Source organism: Anoplopoma fimbria, chromosome 13 (assembly GCF_027596085.1).
Source record: "Anoplopoma fimbria isolate UVic2021 breed Golden Eagle Sablefish chromosome 13, Afim_UVic_2022, whole genome shotgun sequence".
Classification (NCBI taxonomy): domain Eukaryota; kingdom Metazoa; phylum Chordata; class Actinopteri; order Perciformes; family Anoplopomatidae; genus Anoplopoma; species Anoplopoma fimbria.
In genome coordinates this window covers 16,156,406-16,174,276 of record NC_072461.1, presented here as the reverse complement: position 1 = coordinate 16,174,276, position 17,871 = coordinate 16,156,406, and the positions used below count along the sequence as shown (strand labels likewise).

Here is a 17,871-nt window from a genome sequence, read left to right as displayed (position 1 = left end):
GTCATAATCATAACATTTTTTACTCAACCATTTTTTTCTGTAAGGGAGGTGATCAGGCCAGATGTTATGGAGGAGGTTATAGTATCCTGTGTCATAAAACACCTCAGCCTGGTAGATGCCCTCCAGTCACTTGTCAACTACCAGTACCGTGAGGACCACGCAGAGGAGTATGACCTGGTCTGTAAGATCATGGCTGAGACCTTCAAGAAGATCAATGCTATGGAGCGTCAGCTGCAGGTGAGCTTTTATTAACACAGTAAGGCTTTTATAATATAATATACCCTGCACACTATGCTTATTTGTCATCTTGACTGTTTTTAGTTAGGCTATTAAAGTACATTAATAAAGGACATCCTGCAGGCAATGTTATTAACGGGGAATTGAATGCTGTTGTTGCGAAGCTAAGCAATATTTACATCACCTTAGAATATCTTTAATTACCAGGATGCTGTTGAAATTACAACAAAATGGAGAGATATTTGCATCAAAGACAGTATATTGAATTACACCCTGGAATAATGAGAGTAACATATTAAAAAAAAGAGAATAGGTATGAATCAAGATAATGATGAGGCTGACGAAAGACACTGATTTTAGATTTAAAAAAAGTAAATCAGGCTAATAAATTGAGCAGAAACAAAAGTGGGAGTCTTACTCTGTTTAATTATGTCCGGTGTTAATTTCAGAGTGTTGCAGAATTGGAACAGAAGTGGCAGAATGAGGTAGAGGAGGCCCAGCAGGGAAAGCTGGAGAACAACACTCCTTTCTTTCACGACTACCACTTCTTTGAGGTACCCTGCTCCACACACAATTACTAACTTTTCCTCTGGAGATTATACCATTATCACTACCATTTGCTTTGATATTCATAATATGTTGTTGCTGTTGTTGTTGTTGTTTTTTTGTTTTTTTTTATCAGAATAAAATTAAGGAGCTAGAACTACTTTGCTCTCTGAAGGAGGTCCCACTTGATTTTAGTGATCTGGAAAATGTCGTCCTTGGGTTGAGGCAAGTAATTAAAAAACATATCCTAGCACTTGGAACAGATGTCCTGGGTCATGTTGTGTAGTAACATTACATGTCTGTAACTACAGGGAGAAGTTCTTTCAAGAGGTAAACATCATGCATCTCAGAAGTAGCACCTCACTGGCCAAAACTAAGGCACTGGTGAAGAGTCTGATGAACCGCACTGAGCTGCTGCTCCATGTGACCATCGCTCCACATTGCAGAAGCCTCACCACCACACCTGCTGGCACACCAGGTCCAGGTACAAGAGATCCTTTTATGTATTATCTTATGCTTCTAATTAGAAATTAGTAATTATTAATAACTAACCTTGTTGGGCAGCAGGGTAGGGATTAGAGATTTGTTTCTTCAGATCATCAGATTGCATGTTGTCAAACACTCACATTATTGAAATATCCATCAGCTTGTGTATCTATGGGTACAGTTATATAACCTTTACAGGAGTCTGACTCTAATCAATTTCTATATATATATATATTTTGTATCACAGCCTTATTGCTATTAATCAAGATTTTCATCTGTCACTGACAATTTTCATACAAGATTGGTTGTCACTTTAGTTGCCCCACTATATCAGTCATGGCAGACAAAAAGGCTGTGAGTTTGATTCTCATCTAATTTCTCCACGATCATTTTGTGCCAGCCTCTAAATCAGTGTCAGATGCCAAGACAGTGAACCCCATGGTGAAGCAGCCAGTCTTCCTACGCAGCATGTCAGCACCCTCCGACTTGGAGATGATTGCTAACCAGGATTTGGAGTTTACACATCCACCCCAAAGGTATTTGTCTATTTCTGTTTGAACTAATTCATTTTTTTAAAACATGGAAGTGAACTGGCGGTGAATTTATTTTTAACTTTTAGGAGGCGACACCACCCTACTAGTCATCGCAGCAGCTCATTTACCCTGCTGCAGTCTTTGGCCATCGAGGACAGCCGTGACAAACCAACATACAGTGTTCTGCTGGGGCAGCTCTTCGCCTTTATCGGAACAACTCCTGATCAGACTGTAAGTCTCTTACTCATCACTCACTTCTTTTTTTATTGACTTGTTTGTTGCCATAGCTGCATGAGAATCTGTAAGTGAATTCTGGTCTGACATCCTTCATAATGGTTATTTCTGTAGGTTTCGAGCAGCAGTTTTCTGTCTGCTGCGCAGACGCGATGGAGACGTGGAACCACACGAAAGCAGGCACTTGTTCATATGAGGGAGTTGCTCACTGCTGCTGTCAGAGTTGGTGGTGTCACCCACCTGGTGGGGCCTGTCACTATGGTACTGCAAGGTGGCCCAAGGTAAGAAAGTGGGGGCTATAAACACAAGTAACAATCCCACCCTACTTTGCACACATATTTAGGTACACACACTTACTTACATTGTGTGCAATGTAATATTAATATATAAAAATGTTAGAATGTGGCTGGTTCCTATATATATATCTGTGTTTGTGTGTCATCTGTGCAGGATTGAGGAGCTGACCTGTGGTGGCATGGTAGAGCAGGTGCAGGAGGCCTTTGGGGAGACCATGACATCTGTAGTGTCACTATGTGCTCGCTACCCGATTGCCTGTGCCAACAGTATTGGCTTGCTTTGCACAATCCCCTACACCAGGTAAGATAATTCATCTTGCATTCTCTTTTTTTTGATTTGTCTCTGTATTACTAAACCCTCAGATTCTTTCCCTCATTTGTTATCTGTGTTGTCACAGGAGTGAAGAGCAGTGCCTGGTTCGGAGTGGTCTGGTCCAGCTCATGGACAGCCTGTGTAGTTTAAGTGGTCAGAGGGAATGCAGCTCAAATGAGAAGCAGACCAAAAAGCAGAAGGTGGCCACAATGGCTTGGGCTGCTTTCCAGGTGTTGGCTAACCGCTGCATCGAGTGGGAGAAGGTGGAAGGTGAGTTATGCTTGCATCAATATACCTCAAGATATGAATTTGTCATGAGGTGCACATTAACAATGTTTTTTCCACATGGTCAGAGGAAATAGTTGCACACCACAACGTTAGTAGTTTGTTGTAATGGAAGGTAAATAATCGTTGATGTTTTTGTTTTTGTTTTTCTCTTTAAAGGTGGGTCTACAGATGCAGTGCATTCTGGTCTGGCACGGCAGGTGTCCAGCCTGCTAACAAATCACCTGGCCAGAGCCACAGAGTGCTGTGGGAATCAGGCAGCTGGCAATGATGCTTTACAGGATGTGCTCAGTCTGCTCAATGACCTTTCCAGGTAAAACTTTATCATGGATTTTTGGTGATGCGTTTGTTTGCATCATGTATGAACATAATCATTGATTTGTATATATCTGTGTGTGTTAATACAATTTTTGTGTATGTTCCTTTGTTTTCTTTTCCAGGAGCCACATAGGGAAAGCTATCCTGAGCCAACCAGCTTGTGTTTCTAAGCTCTTGTCTCTGCTGCTTGATCAGAGACCGTCACCAAAGCTGGTGCTTATCATCCTGCAGCTATGCCGAGCTGCCCTGCCTCTCATGAGTGTGGAGGACTGTGGTAACGTGGCCCTGCCCTCGTGGAGCTACTCGATTAACACACTAGATGCTGAGCAACAAGATGCGAGTGACCCTGCTTCACGTATTGCTGCCTTGCTGCTAGCCAAGCTGGCAGACTATGTCGTACCAGGTTGGTTTCTCTTACTGAGGAGTACTAAATACATGTGTGTGTGTAGGGGGTGGCCCTTGGAAGCAAATGCACTTTTATCAAAAAATTGAATGCCAAAACATGCTGGATTTCTCTTTTTTACCAGGCTGTCAGACCCTCCTCTCCCCTAGCTCTTCTGAGCCAGACACTAGTCTGTCCCGCGCCAGTTCCAAAGGAGCTCTGAAGTCTGATGATGTTGGGGAGGAGGGCGAAGCGGTTGATGGCAAGCTATCGATCTTTATCCACAAGAGAGAGGACCAGTCATCTCATGAAGTCCTACAACCGCTTCTCAGGTAAGGTTGCCCCAAATGTCTTTCTTGTCATTTCACATTAGTCATTTTAGTCTGGGTTTCTATGACATGAGCATTCTTCCGTCCACTCCAAAATGCAGCAGCTCAGAGGGACGTCCCTTTCGGCTTGGCACTGGAGCAAACATGGAAAAGGTGGTGAAGATGGACAGAGACATGACAAAGGTCAGTTATACTGAAAAGAAGAAAAAAATGACCCAGATTTTAAAAGCATATACTACAAATATGAGTACTTTCGTGTGTTCTGTAGCTTTATTACAAGTGTCATCCTTACCTCTGCTGTCCTTTTTAAAACCCTCTCTAGAGTGGCAACTGTGAAGTGATCACAGAAGAGGCATCTGCTGCCCTGAGGAAGGCCAACAAGTGGGCTCAGTCTGGCCTGATAGTGAGTGTTGGTCCACCTGTAGAGGCCGTAGCCCCGGAGACTGCCGGAGGCGTCACCACTGGTGACAAGAAGAAAACTGCTCAGACCGGTGTGTGTAGGGACAGGAATGCTGATCTGGCCAGGTAAGAAAACAAGAATTAATTTCCTGTATATATGATTTCTTTATCATTCAGTTTTGGACATCAGTAAATGAGTAGTGTTCATACTGCACTTAAATGTACGTATGCGTCTGTATATGTTTGTCTAGACAGACAGTTTCTGAGACTGACTTTTTCTGACTTTTAAATTGATCTTGAACAGGTCGGACCCTGTCAGGCCGTTCATCAGTGGCCATGTTGCCAACAGTATGGCTGCTGAAGTTATTGCTCTGCTGCATAGCCTGCTCACTGCCCCCGAGTCCAACACGGCTCAGATCTGGACAAGCACTGCTGAAAAGGTAAAGGGTCACTATGTGTCGGACTTTATCGCAATGTTTCTGCCTATTAATGGTAATTGATAACTTGTAGATTAATATAGGGTTGTAAAATAGTATAAATAATTTGAATTTCTAGACTGATTCAATGTGGTTCTACATGATGCTGTTTGTATTAGACCTAATGCTTTCTCCGTTGGGGTGTGTGGTAGGTTCTCTCCAGGGCCCTGATGTTTATCCCTCAGCTGGGGAAGTATGCTGAGAGTATTCTGGAGAATGGGAGCAGCAGTGGCAGGAAACTGGCTAAGCTGCAGGCCATTGGCAGACAAGCTGTTGCTGCACTATGTGCCCTTGGTGGCTTTAAAGAAACTATTAAGATCGGCTCTGAAGTCCAGGTTAGTAAAAGGAGAGGATTCAGTGAATATTCTGTACTTTTGCACCAGAAAAAAGCAATTAACATGTTGTAACCTTTTCCCTCAAAGCTTTAAAATGTTGACATATTTCCTGTGATTCCTATGCTCTGCAGGTGGTAGGTAAAGGAGTGATGGGGAGTGTGGGCATAGTTATGTCCATCAATGAACAGGAGGGCATCGCTACTGTGAAGTTCCCTTCATATGAGTACAGGAGAGCTTGCCAAGCCTCAGACATCCTGACAGTACCTATATCACGCCTCTGCACACCCAGATCTGAGGTATAAGTTTCAGCATTAAACAGTCCTTATTTTTAACAAAATATCTGCTTCAATCTCACTTGTGTCTCTCTTTCTACTCTTCCCCAACAGGCTCTCCCCCTCTACAAGCTCTCAATCACAGAAAAGGTGGTACAGGCAGTGCAGTCCATGCTTCTGCCACAGGAGGGCAGTCTCTCCATTCACACGTCTCTACCAGCTACAGGAGATGGCTCCAGCCCGGTAATGGCTGCTGTACGCTTGTTGGCTGAAATCAGAACCAGGTTAGTGAACATTTATGTAGATGAGCCCTTGTTCTTCAAAAAAGTCAGCCTTTCTTTTAGACCTCTTGAAGTTGTCATCAGTTTTAACTTGTTCTCATTGATTGTCTAAGGTTGAGTAGTGTTGTTTTAATGGGCTGAAAAATTGAAAATATGGGAATTTAAAACCCTTTGAAACTCTGATTATGTGATTAAATTAAAATAATCTAATGGTGGCTTTACTGCAAAACCATAGATTGGACAAAAATCACCAGGTTCTTAATGGTTTTCAGGGCATGTCTGGTGATGGCGCAACTCCTGGAGGATAGCTCCTTCTGTGAGGAGTTCATCCAGCAGTGTCCTGCTGCTGTTGAGGTTCTCAACCTGGTTGCACAGGAATGTAGCCCCGGTGAGCATGCATACTGGCAACACGAATAATTTGAGCAACCACAAACTTTCATTTACATTATATTGTATTTGGTCTGTAATACATCCTTCACTGAGTTCTTTCATCTTGTGCAGGGGAGCGTCTCGGCATGGTCGAGGCTCAATGTGAAAGAGTCAGAATGCTGTACCGGGACTGTGCTCGGCCTCCTCCTCCACCACTGCAGACAGACAGACGCCAGGTGGGGGTTTTTACCAGATTTATAGCAAAGGTTTTGTTTTTTATTACTACAACCAACAACACCAGTAAGAAATATCCCTCTCGTGTAACAAACGTGGACTGGCTGCAGATGGAAATACACTATATCTTATCTTATCATATCCTAGTAGAAGGTGGAAAAACAATTGTTTGTTTACAAAGACAGAAAAAGCGATAACTCAGCTTTTTCCCTCATCAAAGAGAGAGAAACTTCAGTCTTAAAAAGTGTTTTAATGGAAAACCACTCAAATCTGTTGAAATTGACTGACAGCTAAAGGCCATATTATCATAGTATGAAATGAATATATTGCTGCAAGCCTCAACTAAACCTTCAAAGACGTTTGCTAAATGAATTAGTCAGATTTGTCTGCCCCACTTCTCTTGACATTCCTTTGATATGGTTGTCTCATCAGCCCAAGGAGATCACTTGGTGTCCATCCAGAGTGTTCCCTCCAGTCCGTGCCTGCATGTTCTCATCCCGTCTGACCTCTGTCACCTTCTTGGCTGATCCAAGTGCTGGAGGAGGCCTGCCCAGAGGCACCTTCATCTATGCCACCTGTCCTGTGCCAATTCAGGTGGGAACATGCATTAATATATGCCATCTGAGTTTATTTTAGTAGTAGGATAAAATAATGCACTGATATTGCAGCCTGTCCAAAGTCTTCCATTTTTTTCTCTTTGCCCTTGCAGGCCCCGTCCTTTTACTGGGAGATAGAAATTGTCTCCTATGGAGACTCTGAGGAGGACAGTGGCCCGATTGTGTCCTTTGGTTTTGCCACTGAGGCAGAGAAGAGGGACGGAGCATGGACCAACCCTGTCGGCACATGTCTGTTTCACAAGTATGTTTGCCTGCATTTTAACTTGATCCTCTTCCCACTGCTCTGTCTCTGACTTGAGTGCTGACTGCTATTCTTCTCTTTTGTGTTTTTCCCTTTCTGTGCGTCTGTCTCATGTCTGTCTGTGTATGTGTGTGTCAGTAATGGTAGGGCAGTGCATTATAACGGTTCCAGTCTGCTGCAGTGGAAGAGTGTCAGGCTGGATGTGGCTCTACTTCCTGGTGAGACAGGAGACAATATATCTTTTTCTTCATATACAGACTACCATCTCTTTTGTTTGATGTAGTCAACTGAGAAATCCATACAGCAATGTATGTTATGGATTTTAACTAAACTTCTTAAAGCATTGTATCTTATCTGGCTGCCCTTTAAAAAAAAAAAAAGAAGCTATTTTGCAAGCATATCTTGCTTCCTAAACCCAAGCTGTATCTAATTATCGCATGTTTTAAGTTAATATTGAGAATGTGACCTTACGTTTTGTATGAACACAGGCGATGTGGCTGGAATAGGCTGGGAGCGTTCTGAGGGCACTCCTCCTCCCCCTGGTCAGGCCCCTAAAGGCAGGGTCTACTTTACCTACTGTGGCCAGCGGCTCTGCCCCATCCTTGAGGATGTAGCTGGTGGAATGTGGCCCCTGGTACACATTCAGAAAAAGGTGGGTTTCGGTTGATATTTTTAAGCTACAATTTGACCACCCATTATATATTATGTATTATACAATATAATTTTCTTTGCTGCTTCAGTGACTTCATTTTTCCTCAAGGTCAATGCAGTTAATCTTCTCTTATTCTTTCCATTGTTTTGTAGAACTCAAAGATCCGTGCCAACTTTGGAAGCAGGCCGTTTGCATACGCAGAAGGCCAAGCTCACAGAAATGCGGCTGACTTGTGTGTAGACCTTGCAGAGGAAATAAGTGCAAATTTTGAGGCACTCCCCTTTGCTATGGCCTCAGACAGTGATAATGATGCAGGTGCAAGTGTTACCTCTGACTCTGGTTCTCATGGACCCCCTTGTCGGATTGCAGCCGTGGCAGCTGCCCAGCAACGTATGTTTATCACCTTCATTTCAGCCTTCTCCTCTTTAAAGTTCATGCTTGTCCTTTACCTCTTTGATTTAGCATAAATATCCCCCAGATACAGTAAGAGAGTGCACAACACTGATATAATGTCTCTGTATTATTTGTTAAACATGCATTTTCTGTTTATCCTTTCCTGTTGATACAGAGTACAACAGTGACCTGTCTAGCCATTACAAAGTTGAGCTGAGCTATGAGAACCTGGTCACCTCTGGTCCTGAACCTCATCCCCCTCCTATCGCAGATGATGAGAGTGATGACGAGGATGATGATGATGTCCCAAGAGTGAGTGGGGTCTCCTCTTATCCACACTTAATGGACAAAGCTCCAAATATTTTTTTATTTTCCTCTCCTCATTGTTTTTTTTGTGTGTTTGTGTTGGATTCTAGGAGGACCACTATGCATTGCTGGTAAAGGCCTGGGAGACCAAAGTGTTCCCTACAATTCGTAGGCGGTTTCGTAACGAGGCTGAGAGAAAATCTGGCCTGGACCAAATCAAAGGAGCTCTACAGCTAGGTATAGAATGAAGAAAGTCATTTAAATCATAACCTAAAAGTCCAATGTTAGACATAGCAAATTGCCACAAGATAAAACACTTTTACCCATTTTGGCAACATTCTTTGAACAAGTAGTTGACTGGTTAATAGAGGTTAGTTTAAAAAATGTAAATACAGGTGTCATGCACAATCCTTAAAACAATTTGGTGTTTGAATCTCATCATAAATGCAACACAGAATAATTAAGGTTGGTAACTTGCACATGTAATACAAATATATATACATCCTCTGCTTGTTTGCTCCACTTTAAGAATCACTCTTCTACTTTTAAAATGCTTTCTTCGTCATTGCTTATAATCCATGTAAGCTCATGCAATATATGAGGAGGGCACTGTTGTAAATATAATACAGAATGTATTGTCCTTTAGTTAATCAGAACAGAGTGAAGTAACCATAGTGCTACAGTAAAATTTGACATGAAATTCAATGACAAAGATTGGTAACCTATTTAATGAGTTTAAAGCTTAAGCTTGATGTAAAATTTTATTATATGAAAGATTGGCTAAGACATACCTATTCTGGGCCAGTACATATTTTCTGTTAAGGTAAGCGTTTGAAACAGATTTGGCTATTACAAGTTAAACAAGGATAACTTTGACACTGTTTGTCTTTGTGGTCCATTTTATTGTCAATAGGCATGGTTGACATTGCAAGACAGACAGTGGAGTTCCTGTATGAAGAGAATGGTGGCATTCCTCGTGACCTCTACCTCCCGACCATTGAGGATATCAAAGATGAGGCCAACAAGTTCACTATTGACAAAGTTCGCAAAGGTACCATTCAACTACATTACTATACCTATACACTTTAAGTTCAAATTCACTAACTTCAGGGTACATGTAAGAAAGCACCGTATTAAAACTGCTTGTTGAAGTAATTTGCTTACTCAACACAGGCTTGACTGTGGTCATCCGCTCTCCGGACAGTAACAATACCAACAGCACGACAGGAGGGACAGCCCTGCCCAAGTTTGCCATTCGAGGCATGCTAAAGACCTTTGGCTTGCATGGAGTAGTGCTTGATGTGGACTCTGTAAGTACAAATACTTGATGCTTCAGTGATTTGAGAAATTATTGGAAGTGTATTGATACTAGTGTGTGAATGAATGCATGAATCATTTGAATTTGATTCACTTTTCATGCCATTTCGTGACCCATTCCTCACGGGATTAAAAGAGACCTTTACTTGAACCTATACACCAGTTTTCCTTACCACTAGGGCCTAGCAGGCTGGTCACATTTCAATTTAAATAATTCTACCCAAAAAATAAAATATCTGGAAAAGATTCTCCTCTCAAGCTGCCATGAGTTCCTTAAATAAGGTGCAAATTCAGATGTCTCCTTTTCATACAACCATCTTAGCTGTTGTGACTCATTTATAACCATCACCTTAGTCATATCCTTTTATATCACTAAACAAAAGATGAAGTTTCCAGTACAAACGACCATAAAAAAATAATACTCATAACATAGTAATAATAATTGCATTGAAATAATTGAATTTCAATGCATTGTTTCAACATTAAGATGTAGGTAGATTACCAGCTCCTATTTGGGCATAAATAGATTTTAGATTTGATTTGTATGCAACTTTCGTGTACTCCAAAACTCGTTTTCCCAGATATATTTGTAATTACTAAACACCTTCTTATTGGCAACATAACATATCTTCTTCAAAGCCATATTTACAACATGCATCATACATATCTGTTACCCAGTGCCCACGTTGTTCTACATCCCATTTAAGTATTTGTTTGGATTGCCTAGTATCAAGAATATCAATTAACTTTTTCAAGAGCCTGGAGATACCAACCTTCCATTGAACTTCACAGGCTTCCCATCCTCTACTGTGACTGCTAGAATTGTAGAAAATCTATGCACATGTGCCATACACAAAATCCATTTGCTCAACATGAAAACCCTAATACCTATATATGCCTTTGTTAACTTCATCTTGTCAAGGTGAATGAGCTAGTACAGGTGGAGACCTACCTGCGCAGTGAGGGGGTGCTAGTGAGGTATTGGTACCCTATTGAGATGCTGGAGCGCCCGCCTGCTGGATCCCGACGGACTGCGGCTAATGGCTTAGTCTCACTGGACAGTAGCAACATTCAGATTCATAGGTAATGTATGAACCTAATGGGAAGGATCATAATATAATTGCATCCTGCACCAGTGCTCAAAATAAAATCTTGTTTTACTGGTTTTCTGCAGGGAACTGCTCCGCTGTGAGAGTGCGCTGGCTCGGTTATACTGCCGCATGGCCTTGCTCAACATCTTTGCCCCCAAGAATCCCCACACCTTCACTCGTCTCTTCCACATACCTGCTATACGAGACATCACCTTAGAGCACCTGCAGCTGCTGTCCAATCAGCTGCTGGCCCCACCCCTCCCTGGTGAGTATTAATCTTTCTTGCGTATCACTGGGTCTATCAATGTAATAATAATGTTTCCTTGCCATTTGCTCTGATGTTGTTCTTCCTGCAGATGGCACTATTAGTTCTAGTTCTATCCTACTGGCCCAGTCCATGCTTCACAACCTCCAGGGCCAGAGCTGCTCTCCCTCAGAGCTGTTCTACCAGGGCAATGCTCTGCCCATCCGGGAGTGGCTGACAGTGGCCATCACCCGTGCCTTGCATCAAGGAGAGGAAAGCCTTCTGGAGCTCACGAAGCAAATCTGCTGCTTCCTACAGGTTAGCTTCGCCAATCAATGCTTGATATAATTAACTGTCCTCTGGATACCTACCTAGTTTGTAAAGATGCTAATCTTTTCTTATAATTCTGTTCATTTTGACAGAATGCACCAGAGCAGTTCACATCTGAGGAGTTCCCTGTGACCGAGTCAAAGGTTAGCATGGATGTCAGCTTTCCAGGCGCTGCATTTGTAATTGTATCGTGCAAGGAGAGCCAGTTGGGCTGCCGCAAAGAGTGAGTTCCTCATACATTTTGAACTTCAGCCATTCATGATGGACTCAGATTTCTTACCATTTCCTGTAAATAAAATGTAATTACCTCCTATGTTTTTCCACTACATTAGCTCCAGCCTTTACAAGGCCCCATGGGCTCGAGTCATGGTGTATGGCCTGGGTCACAAAGTGCGTAGAAATGGCCAGCTAAATCTGATGGAGGCGGTGTGCTATCCACTGGATGCCTCACCTACCAACACAGGCCTTACTCCCCCTCCCACCACCAACCAATACCCCTCTGTTATCATACCCACTGATAAGGTGCACATCAAACTTGGTGAGTGTCTGGAACCAAAAGGGGAATTCATACAGGCTGCTTCAACTTAAAAAGATCAAAATCTCTAACAGGATTAAATGGAATTTAATATCCCATTTTCCTGATTTTAGGGGTATCACCTTCTCCGGGTGCTGTATTGGTGCTGCACTCCTTGCCACTGGAGTTTCCACTGGCCCTGGCATTTGCTGAACAGCTGTTGACGTGGAAGCTGGGTGAGGGCAATGAACGATCCGAGGACGAGCTGGACACTGTGCCCTCGTCTGTGCTGCTGCAGGTGGTGGAACTACTAGGTAGGTTGACCACCAGCTATGACACTTTAAAGAGCCTTACATTTTTAAACTGTATTTGATGATTTGTATCTGGTATATTATTTAATTTGTGTATTGAGTATTTTCTTATTTAAAAAACATAGAAATACGAACATAGTACAGTTACATAAATCAAAGAAGAACTTTGATAGCTTGCAAGATAAATCATACCAAACCTAAATACAAATTTCAACAACTTTCAGTGTTTTATCAATCTTTGTTATTATTATTTTAGGGGGTTTGCTTTGGACCACTGATCTGGCTCCCTCCATAAAAGAACTCACCTTTCACTTGCTGGCTGAGCTTTTGCGGAAGATCCACCACTTGGAGCAGCGCAAGAGCCCTGCTGGTCTCTCCAGCTCCATCGCTCTGCTGCTAAACCCCTGCCTCGCAGTGCTCATGGCCCTGCAGACAGAACTCCGTAAGCTCTACGACCGGGAGACTCAGGGATGGACGGCTGGAGGGGCTGGAGCAGGGGGGTCTTCGTCTGGAGGCGTCGCGTTGGCTCTCGGGGCGGAGCAGAGTCGGTTCTCCACCTACTTCCACGCTTTGATGGAGGTGTGTCTGGCTGTGGCCGAGGTCACGCTTCCCCTCAATGTTGGTGGATCTTCAGTGGGAGCCCTGTCCTCCACCAGCGCTCCTAACCTTAGTGACTCTTCCTCATCCTCGTCATCGTCCCCAGGCCAGACGCCACAGAGCCCCAGTCTGCTATCCAAACGTAAGAAGGTGAAGATGAAGCGTGAGAGAGCGGCTGCAGTGGCAGCAGCGGTCTCTGGGAAACGGGGAAGTGTAGGTGCACGGTTGTCAGAGAGTGACAGTGCCCTGCTGAACATGGCGGGTAGTAAACCTGAGGACATGCTGTGGTTCCACCGCTGCCTCACTCTCCTGATGATCCTTCGACATCTCGCTAATAAAGACCCGCAGGGCTTGAGTGTGACCAGTGATGCAGTGACAGATGCCTGCCAAGCCCTGGTGGGCCCCACTGCCCACAGTCGCCTGCTGGTGCTCTCAGGTATCCCCACGCACCTGGAGGAGGCCGTGGTTCGAAATGCTATCCGCAGGGCTTGCAACGCACATGGAGGGCTCTTCAAAGATGAAGTCTTCATCCCTCTGCAGGAAGAGGACCCCAAGAAGCCCAAAGCTGGAGCTGGGTTTTGTAGCCCTCATGATGGCAAGGCGGGCCCTGAGCCTGAGCGACCCTTCCCCAACCACGGAGGTCCTGAGAGTCCCGACAGCTCGAGCAGTGTGACTCCAGCTATGAGCGTCAGTGCTTCAGCTTCTACCAGCCAGACTTCGATCTGCAGCTCCTCTCAGGGAGTGTCCCGCACTGCCAGTGAACTTTCTGTTGATCAGGAGATGTTAGCTGTTCCACCTCTCAACCCTGCTGCTGCAGCTTCGGCTGTTTCATACCCCCAGCAGGGCCCCCAAGACCCCCAGACTGTCTCTAGTCAGGAGAGTCTAGATACCTCGTTGTGTAGTACAGGAAGCCTGGGGAGTCTGGGCAGCTTGGGGGAGCCACTCGACAGCGCAGAAACACCATCTGTGTCAGATGGGGGCTCTATGAATACTGTCACCTCACTTGAGAGCAATGCGGTCATGGCTAGGCCCATCAAGGGTTATGCTGTCATTGAGGTGGGTTGATTAAGTGCCCCATAATAGTTCTCAGCTGTTTGAATTTGGGTTGTTGAAATAAGCTCTTCTTTCTTTCGTTAATCATAGGTTCGTTCTCGGGCAAAAGTGGAAAAAATCCGTGCCAGTCTTTTCAACAGCAGTGACCTGATTGGCTTGTCCAGTCTTGAAGGTGAAGAGGAACTAATGGAGTTGACCAATGAGGAGATCCTCACAGCCTCCAGTGTCAACCAAAGCCTGTTCGACACACAGGGAAGCTCTGCCCTTGAAGACTACTTCCTGGACAAGTCAGTCAGAGGTTGGTGTTTGTTTACCATATTTTCTGTTTTTACACAGTGACATTAGTTCTGCCAGTGTCTGCTAAATATTTAATAATCAATATCCATTTTTCAAGGTGACAAGCTTGTACCCGGAGCTCGAGATGTCCTCACAGATGTGTTTAAGAGCTGCGTGCACTCGGAGCAGATGCTCAGCCTCACACCGGCCAAGCCAGTGAAAGTGACTGACATTTACCTCAGCAAGGAGCAGATCAATGCTCAAACCCCTGGCAACCTACTGCATACTTTCTTCACCAACGTTAGGCCTCCAAAGAAAGTACTTGAGGACCAGCTTACTCAGGTATAATAGAACAAACTGGCAGCAAAAGGGCTGTGAGTCAAAGTAATTCACTGCTGAATCATCCATTGATACTTTTTGCTGTCTATTTTCTAATAGAGTGTAACATTTTGAAACTCTCCCCTGCCTCCCTCTGAGGTCAAGCACCACAAGTTCATTGTTGATCTCTACTGTATGTACATTCATGTGTGTCAATATGATTTGATTCTACCAGATTCTTAGAAAGTATGGCACTACCAAGCCCAATAAGAACAAATACAGCAAAGCAGGAAAAGAACAGCACCAAGGCAAGGTAGTGAGCACCAAGAGGCCCATCACCAAACCTCCCACCAAGGAAAAGTCTGTGCTCAACAGTGTCAGGTGAGTAATATGTTAATATGTTCAAGCACATGTTTAGGTCCATTTACACTTAGACTAGGTAATGATGATGATGATTATTGATTAAATTTGCCTCCTGACTATGCCAGGACTGCTCTGAGTGAAAAGAAGACCGTCCTGAAGCCAAAATCTCCGGAGAAATCCAGACCTGATGAGAAGGAAGTTGAAAAATCGCCTGCTAAGAAAGCTGAAGGTTGGCAGCAATGACACACACTTTGACTACACACATCACTGAATATGCATGTTTTAGTTCTAGACAGTGGGGTTAAAGTAGTGTTTGTAAAATGTTACTAACGGAGACTAAATCATTTTTTCTTAAGAATTATATCGTTAAGTGATTTTTGCTCTACACCCCTTCCTTTGCTTAAATTTTTGATTTTTCTGCTTTTGTCTTTGTTTTATATAACTGGAAATTAAGGTGTATGGTATTTCTGCTATGATGCTCTACTACCTTACAAGAGTTAATGTTAGTCCTGTTTTGAAACCTAGCTACCTCACATATGGCTTTGTCTTCTTAAGTTCCAGAGGAGAAATACCTGACACTGGAAGGCTTCCATAAATTCGCTGTTGATCGTGTCAAGCAGGACATCCGTAGCGTCTGGAGGGCAATTTTGGCTTGTGGTTATGACCTCCACTTTGAAAGGTGAGACTGGGGAATGTCCTAGCCCAATAACCAGCACTCAGACTGTCACACTGTCACATAAACAAGCTGTCCGGGAACCAAACATGTTGTGTTGTGACAAAACGTGTCCTCAAGTGACCTTCAAAGAAACAGGTCACTTCTGATTCATTTAAAAATTTCCAAGCATATAATGACATTTTTAATTGTTTTCTTTCTTAATTTTCACACTTGTTATCTAAGTGTAATGCAGCATGACATCTGCCTATTTTCTATTCCTTAAAGAAGGCTAGCACTGAACACAGAGTATTTCCGTATATCTCGCCATCCAAACGCCTGATCATCTTCGATACATCGCTAAGTGACTAAACATTATTGGAGGTCTCTATTTAACCTCAGCTGTCCTCTGTACCAGGTGCACCTGTATAGACACTCGTCACGCACAGAAGGCCTGCAGGAAGTGGAGCTTAGAAATGGACGTGGCGTTAGTCCAGTACATCAACAGGCTCTGCCGTCACCTGGCCATCACACCAGCCAGACTACACCCCCATGAAGTCTACCTGGACCCCGGTGATACTGCTGATCCTCGTGTGGCCAGCCTGCTCAGTAAGTGAACCTGTTGTTTGTTACTGTATGTGTCAACAAGATGAACAAAAAAGGCTAAAAAGCCTGTTGTTGTTGTTGTTCTCCTCTTCCTTCTCTCCCAATAGTATTTTTTTGGGTAAATCAAATGCTATCGTGTTACACGTGTGTACTTGCTACATTCTGTCAGTCACACTTGCTTTGTTGTTTTGTCATCTGGTACATTTAACTTTGTGTTTTCAGATGTACCTGTGGAGAGCCTGCGCTTGCGCTTTGCTCTTCTGCAGTCCCTCAACAACACCCTGGAGAGTTTCTTCCTGCCGCTAGTGGAGCTGAGACAGACACTTACCTATCAAAACAGCATTGCAGCGCTGTTATGTGAGGCCAAAGGTGAGCGGGATCTAGCAGGTCAAGGGGTCATAATGGGCTGTTTTGACCTAAATAGGAAACCTGCCTTGTTAAAATCTGTATCTCGACTGTTTACAGGTCTAGTCTTCTACGACAGTAAGGTCACTGTAATGAACAGAGTACTGAATGCTACAGTTCAGCGGACAGCTGACCATGCTGCCCCAGAGATTACACTGGACCCTCTAGAGATTGTAGGAGGTATGCATTCCTTTTAACTTGTTCACATGTTTATTGTTTCCCATTTCACATCACTTGTACTGGATTCTTTCAATTTCCCTGGCGTCTGTTCTACAGGTGAGATCAGATCATCAGAGAACACATATTTATGCCAAGCAGCACGCCAGCTATCCTGCGTGCCGTCGTCCCAGCTCTGTGTGAAACTGGCCAGCGGAGGAGACCCGACTTATGCCTTCAACATCCGCTTCACTGGAGAGGAAGTTCATGGCACAAGTTAGAATTTCTCCTTTAAATCTTTTTTTTTGTAATGCCCTGCAGTTTTACTGTTTTTTCAGACCTTACTGTAGCTTTGATGAATCTGTCTCTCCAGGTGGCTCGTTCAGACATTTCCTGTGGCAGGTGTGTAAGGAGTTACAGAGTTCTGCTCTTTCTCTGCTGCTCCCCTGCCCCAGTGCTGCAGCAAACCGTAACAAGGTAAGGTTTTTCAGGATCTGACATGTTTCAGTTTGTCCTTATTCTGACTCTTTTGTTCTTCCATCAAGACATATACAGTATGTCCTAGTCTGGATTGACCTGACACTGCCTACAATCTTGATGTTTCCTACCAGTTTTGAAAGCTAACTATGAAATGTTTTGAGTTTGAACTGTAACGACATTTTGGAGTGTAATAACAAAAGAAGTGATTCTGTTAATTAATATCTCAAGACTGCAGTTTTTCTAGGAATCGTATTTGGGAGGGGAGAGAATCATATCTAGCACAAGAAAGTTAATCAAAGATGATGGAATATAAATCTTTGTTGTTTGTTTGTGTTCTCAGGGGAAGTACATCCTGACGCCCTGCCCTATCAGCTATGCAGAAGAACAGTTGTTGCACTTCTTCGGTCAGCTTCTTGGCATAGCCATCCGTGCTGATGTGCCACTTCCTTTGGACCTCCTGGGCTCCTTTTGGAAGGGTCTGGTGGGCGAGTCCCTCGACCCAGAGCAGGACCTGCAGGAAGCTGACGTGCTGACCTACAACTACGTCAAGAAGTTTGAAAATGCAAGGGACCAGTGGTGTAAACCTCATGTTGTTTCCTGCTAATACCACTGTTCTAGTGACCT

General features: G+C 43.8%; 1 protein-coding gene across 1 annotated transcript in view; it reads left to right on the top strand.

The window, feature by feature from the left end:
- The window catches only part of LOC129100759 (probable E3 ubiquitin-protein ligase HECTD4), a 36,559-nt gene that overhangs the window by 15,111 nt on the left and 3,577 nt on the right, over positions 1-17,871 (top strand). Inside the window, 47 exon segments of the mRNA XM_054610219.1 lie at positions 45-237; positions 687-791; positions 920-1,008; positions 1,095-1,267; positions 1,670-1,805; positions 1,889-2,033; positions 2,151-2,317; positions 2,487-2,633; positions 2,731-2,915; positions 3,090-3,243; positions 3,371-3,651; positions 3,776-3,962; positions 4,061-4,142; positions 4,282-4,484; positions 4,663-4,798; positions 4,987-5,169; positions 5,301-5,465; positions 5,556-5,725; positions 5,995-6,110; positions 6,224-6,327; positions 6,758-6,919; positions 7,035-7,183; positions 7,322-7,401; positions 7,672-7,835; positions 7,988-8,225; positions 8,404-8,540; positions 8,645-8,771; positions 9,448-9,585; positions 9,708-9,844; positions 10,774-10,934; positions 11,026-11,207; positions 11,299-11,504; positions 11,609-11,739; positions 11,849-12,054; positions 12,165-12,344; positions 12,598-13,994; positions 14,082-14,289; positions 14,386-14,609; positions 14,821-14,966; positions 15,074-15,177; positions 15,504-15,627; positions 16,019-16,209; positions 16,429-16,575; positions 16,672-16,791; positions 16,888-17,043; positions 17,141-17,244; positions 17,588-17,809. Of these exon segments, the coding sequence (XP_054466194.1) occupies positions 45-237; positions 687-791; positions 920-1,008; positions 1,095-1,267; positions 1,670-1,805; positions 1,889-2,033; positions 2,151-2,317; positions 2,487-2,633; positions 2,731-2,915; positions 3,090-3,243; positions 3,371-3,651; positions 3,776-3,962; positions 4,061-4,142; positions 4,282-4,484; positions 4,663-4,798; positions 4,987-5,169; positions 5,301-5,465; positions 5,556-5,725; positions 5,995-6,110; positions 6,224-6,327; positions 6,758-6,919; positions 7,035-7,183; positions 7,322-7,401; positions 7,672-7,835; positions 7,988-8,225; positions 8,404-8,540; positions 8,645-8,771; positions 9,448-9,585; positions 9,708-9,844; positions 10,774-10,934; positions 11,026-11,207; positions 11,299-11,504; positions 11,609-11,739; positions 11,849-12,054; positions 12,165-12,344; positions 12,598-13,994; positions 14,082-14,289; positions 14,386-14,609; positions 14,821-14,966; positions 15,074-15,177; positions 15,504-15,627; positions 16,019-16,209; positions 16,429-16,575; positions 16,672-16,791; positions 16,888-17,043; positions 17,141-17,244; positions 17,588-17,809 (8,662 nt within the window).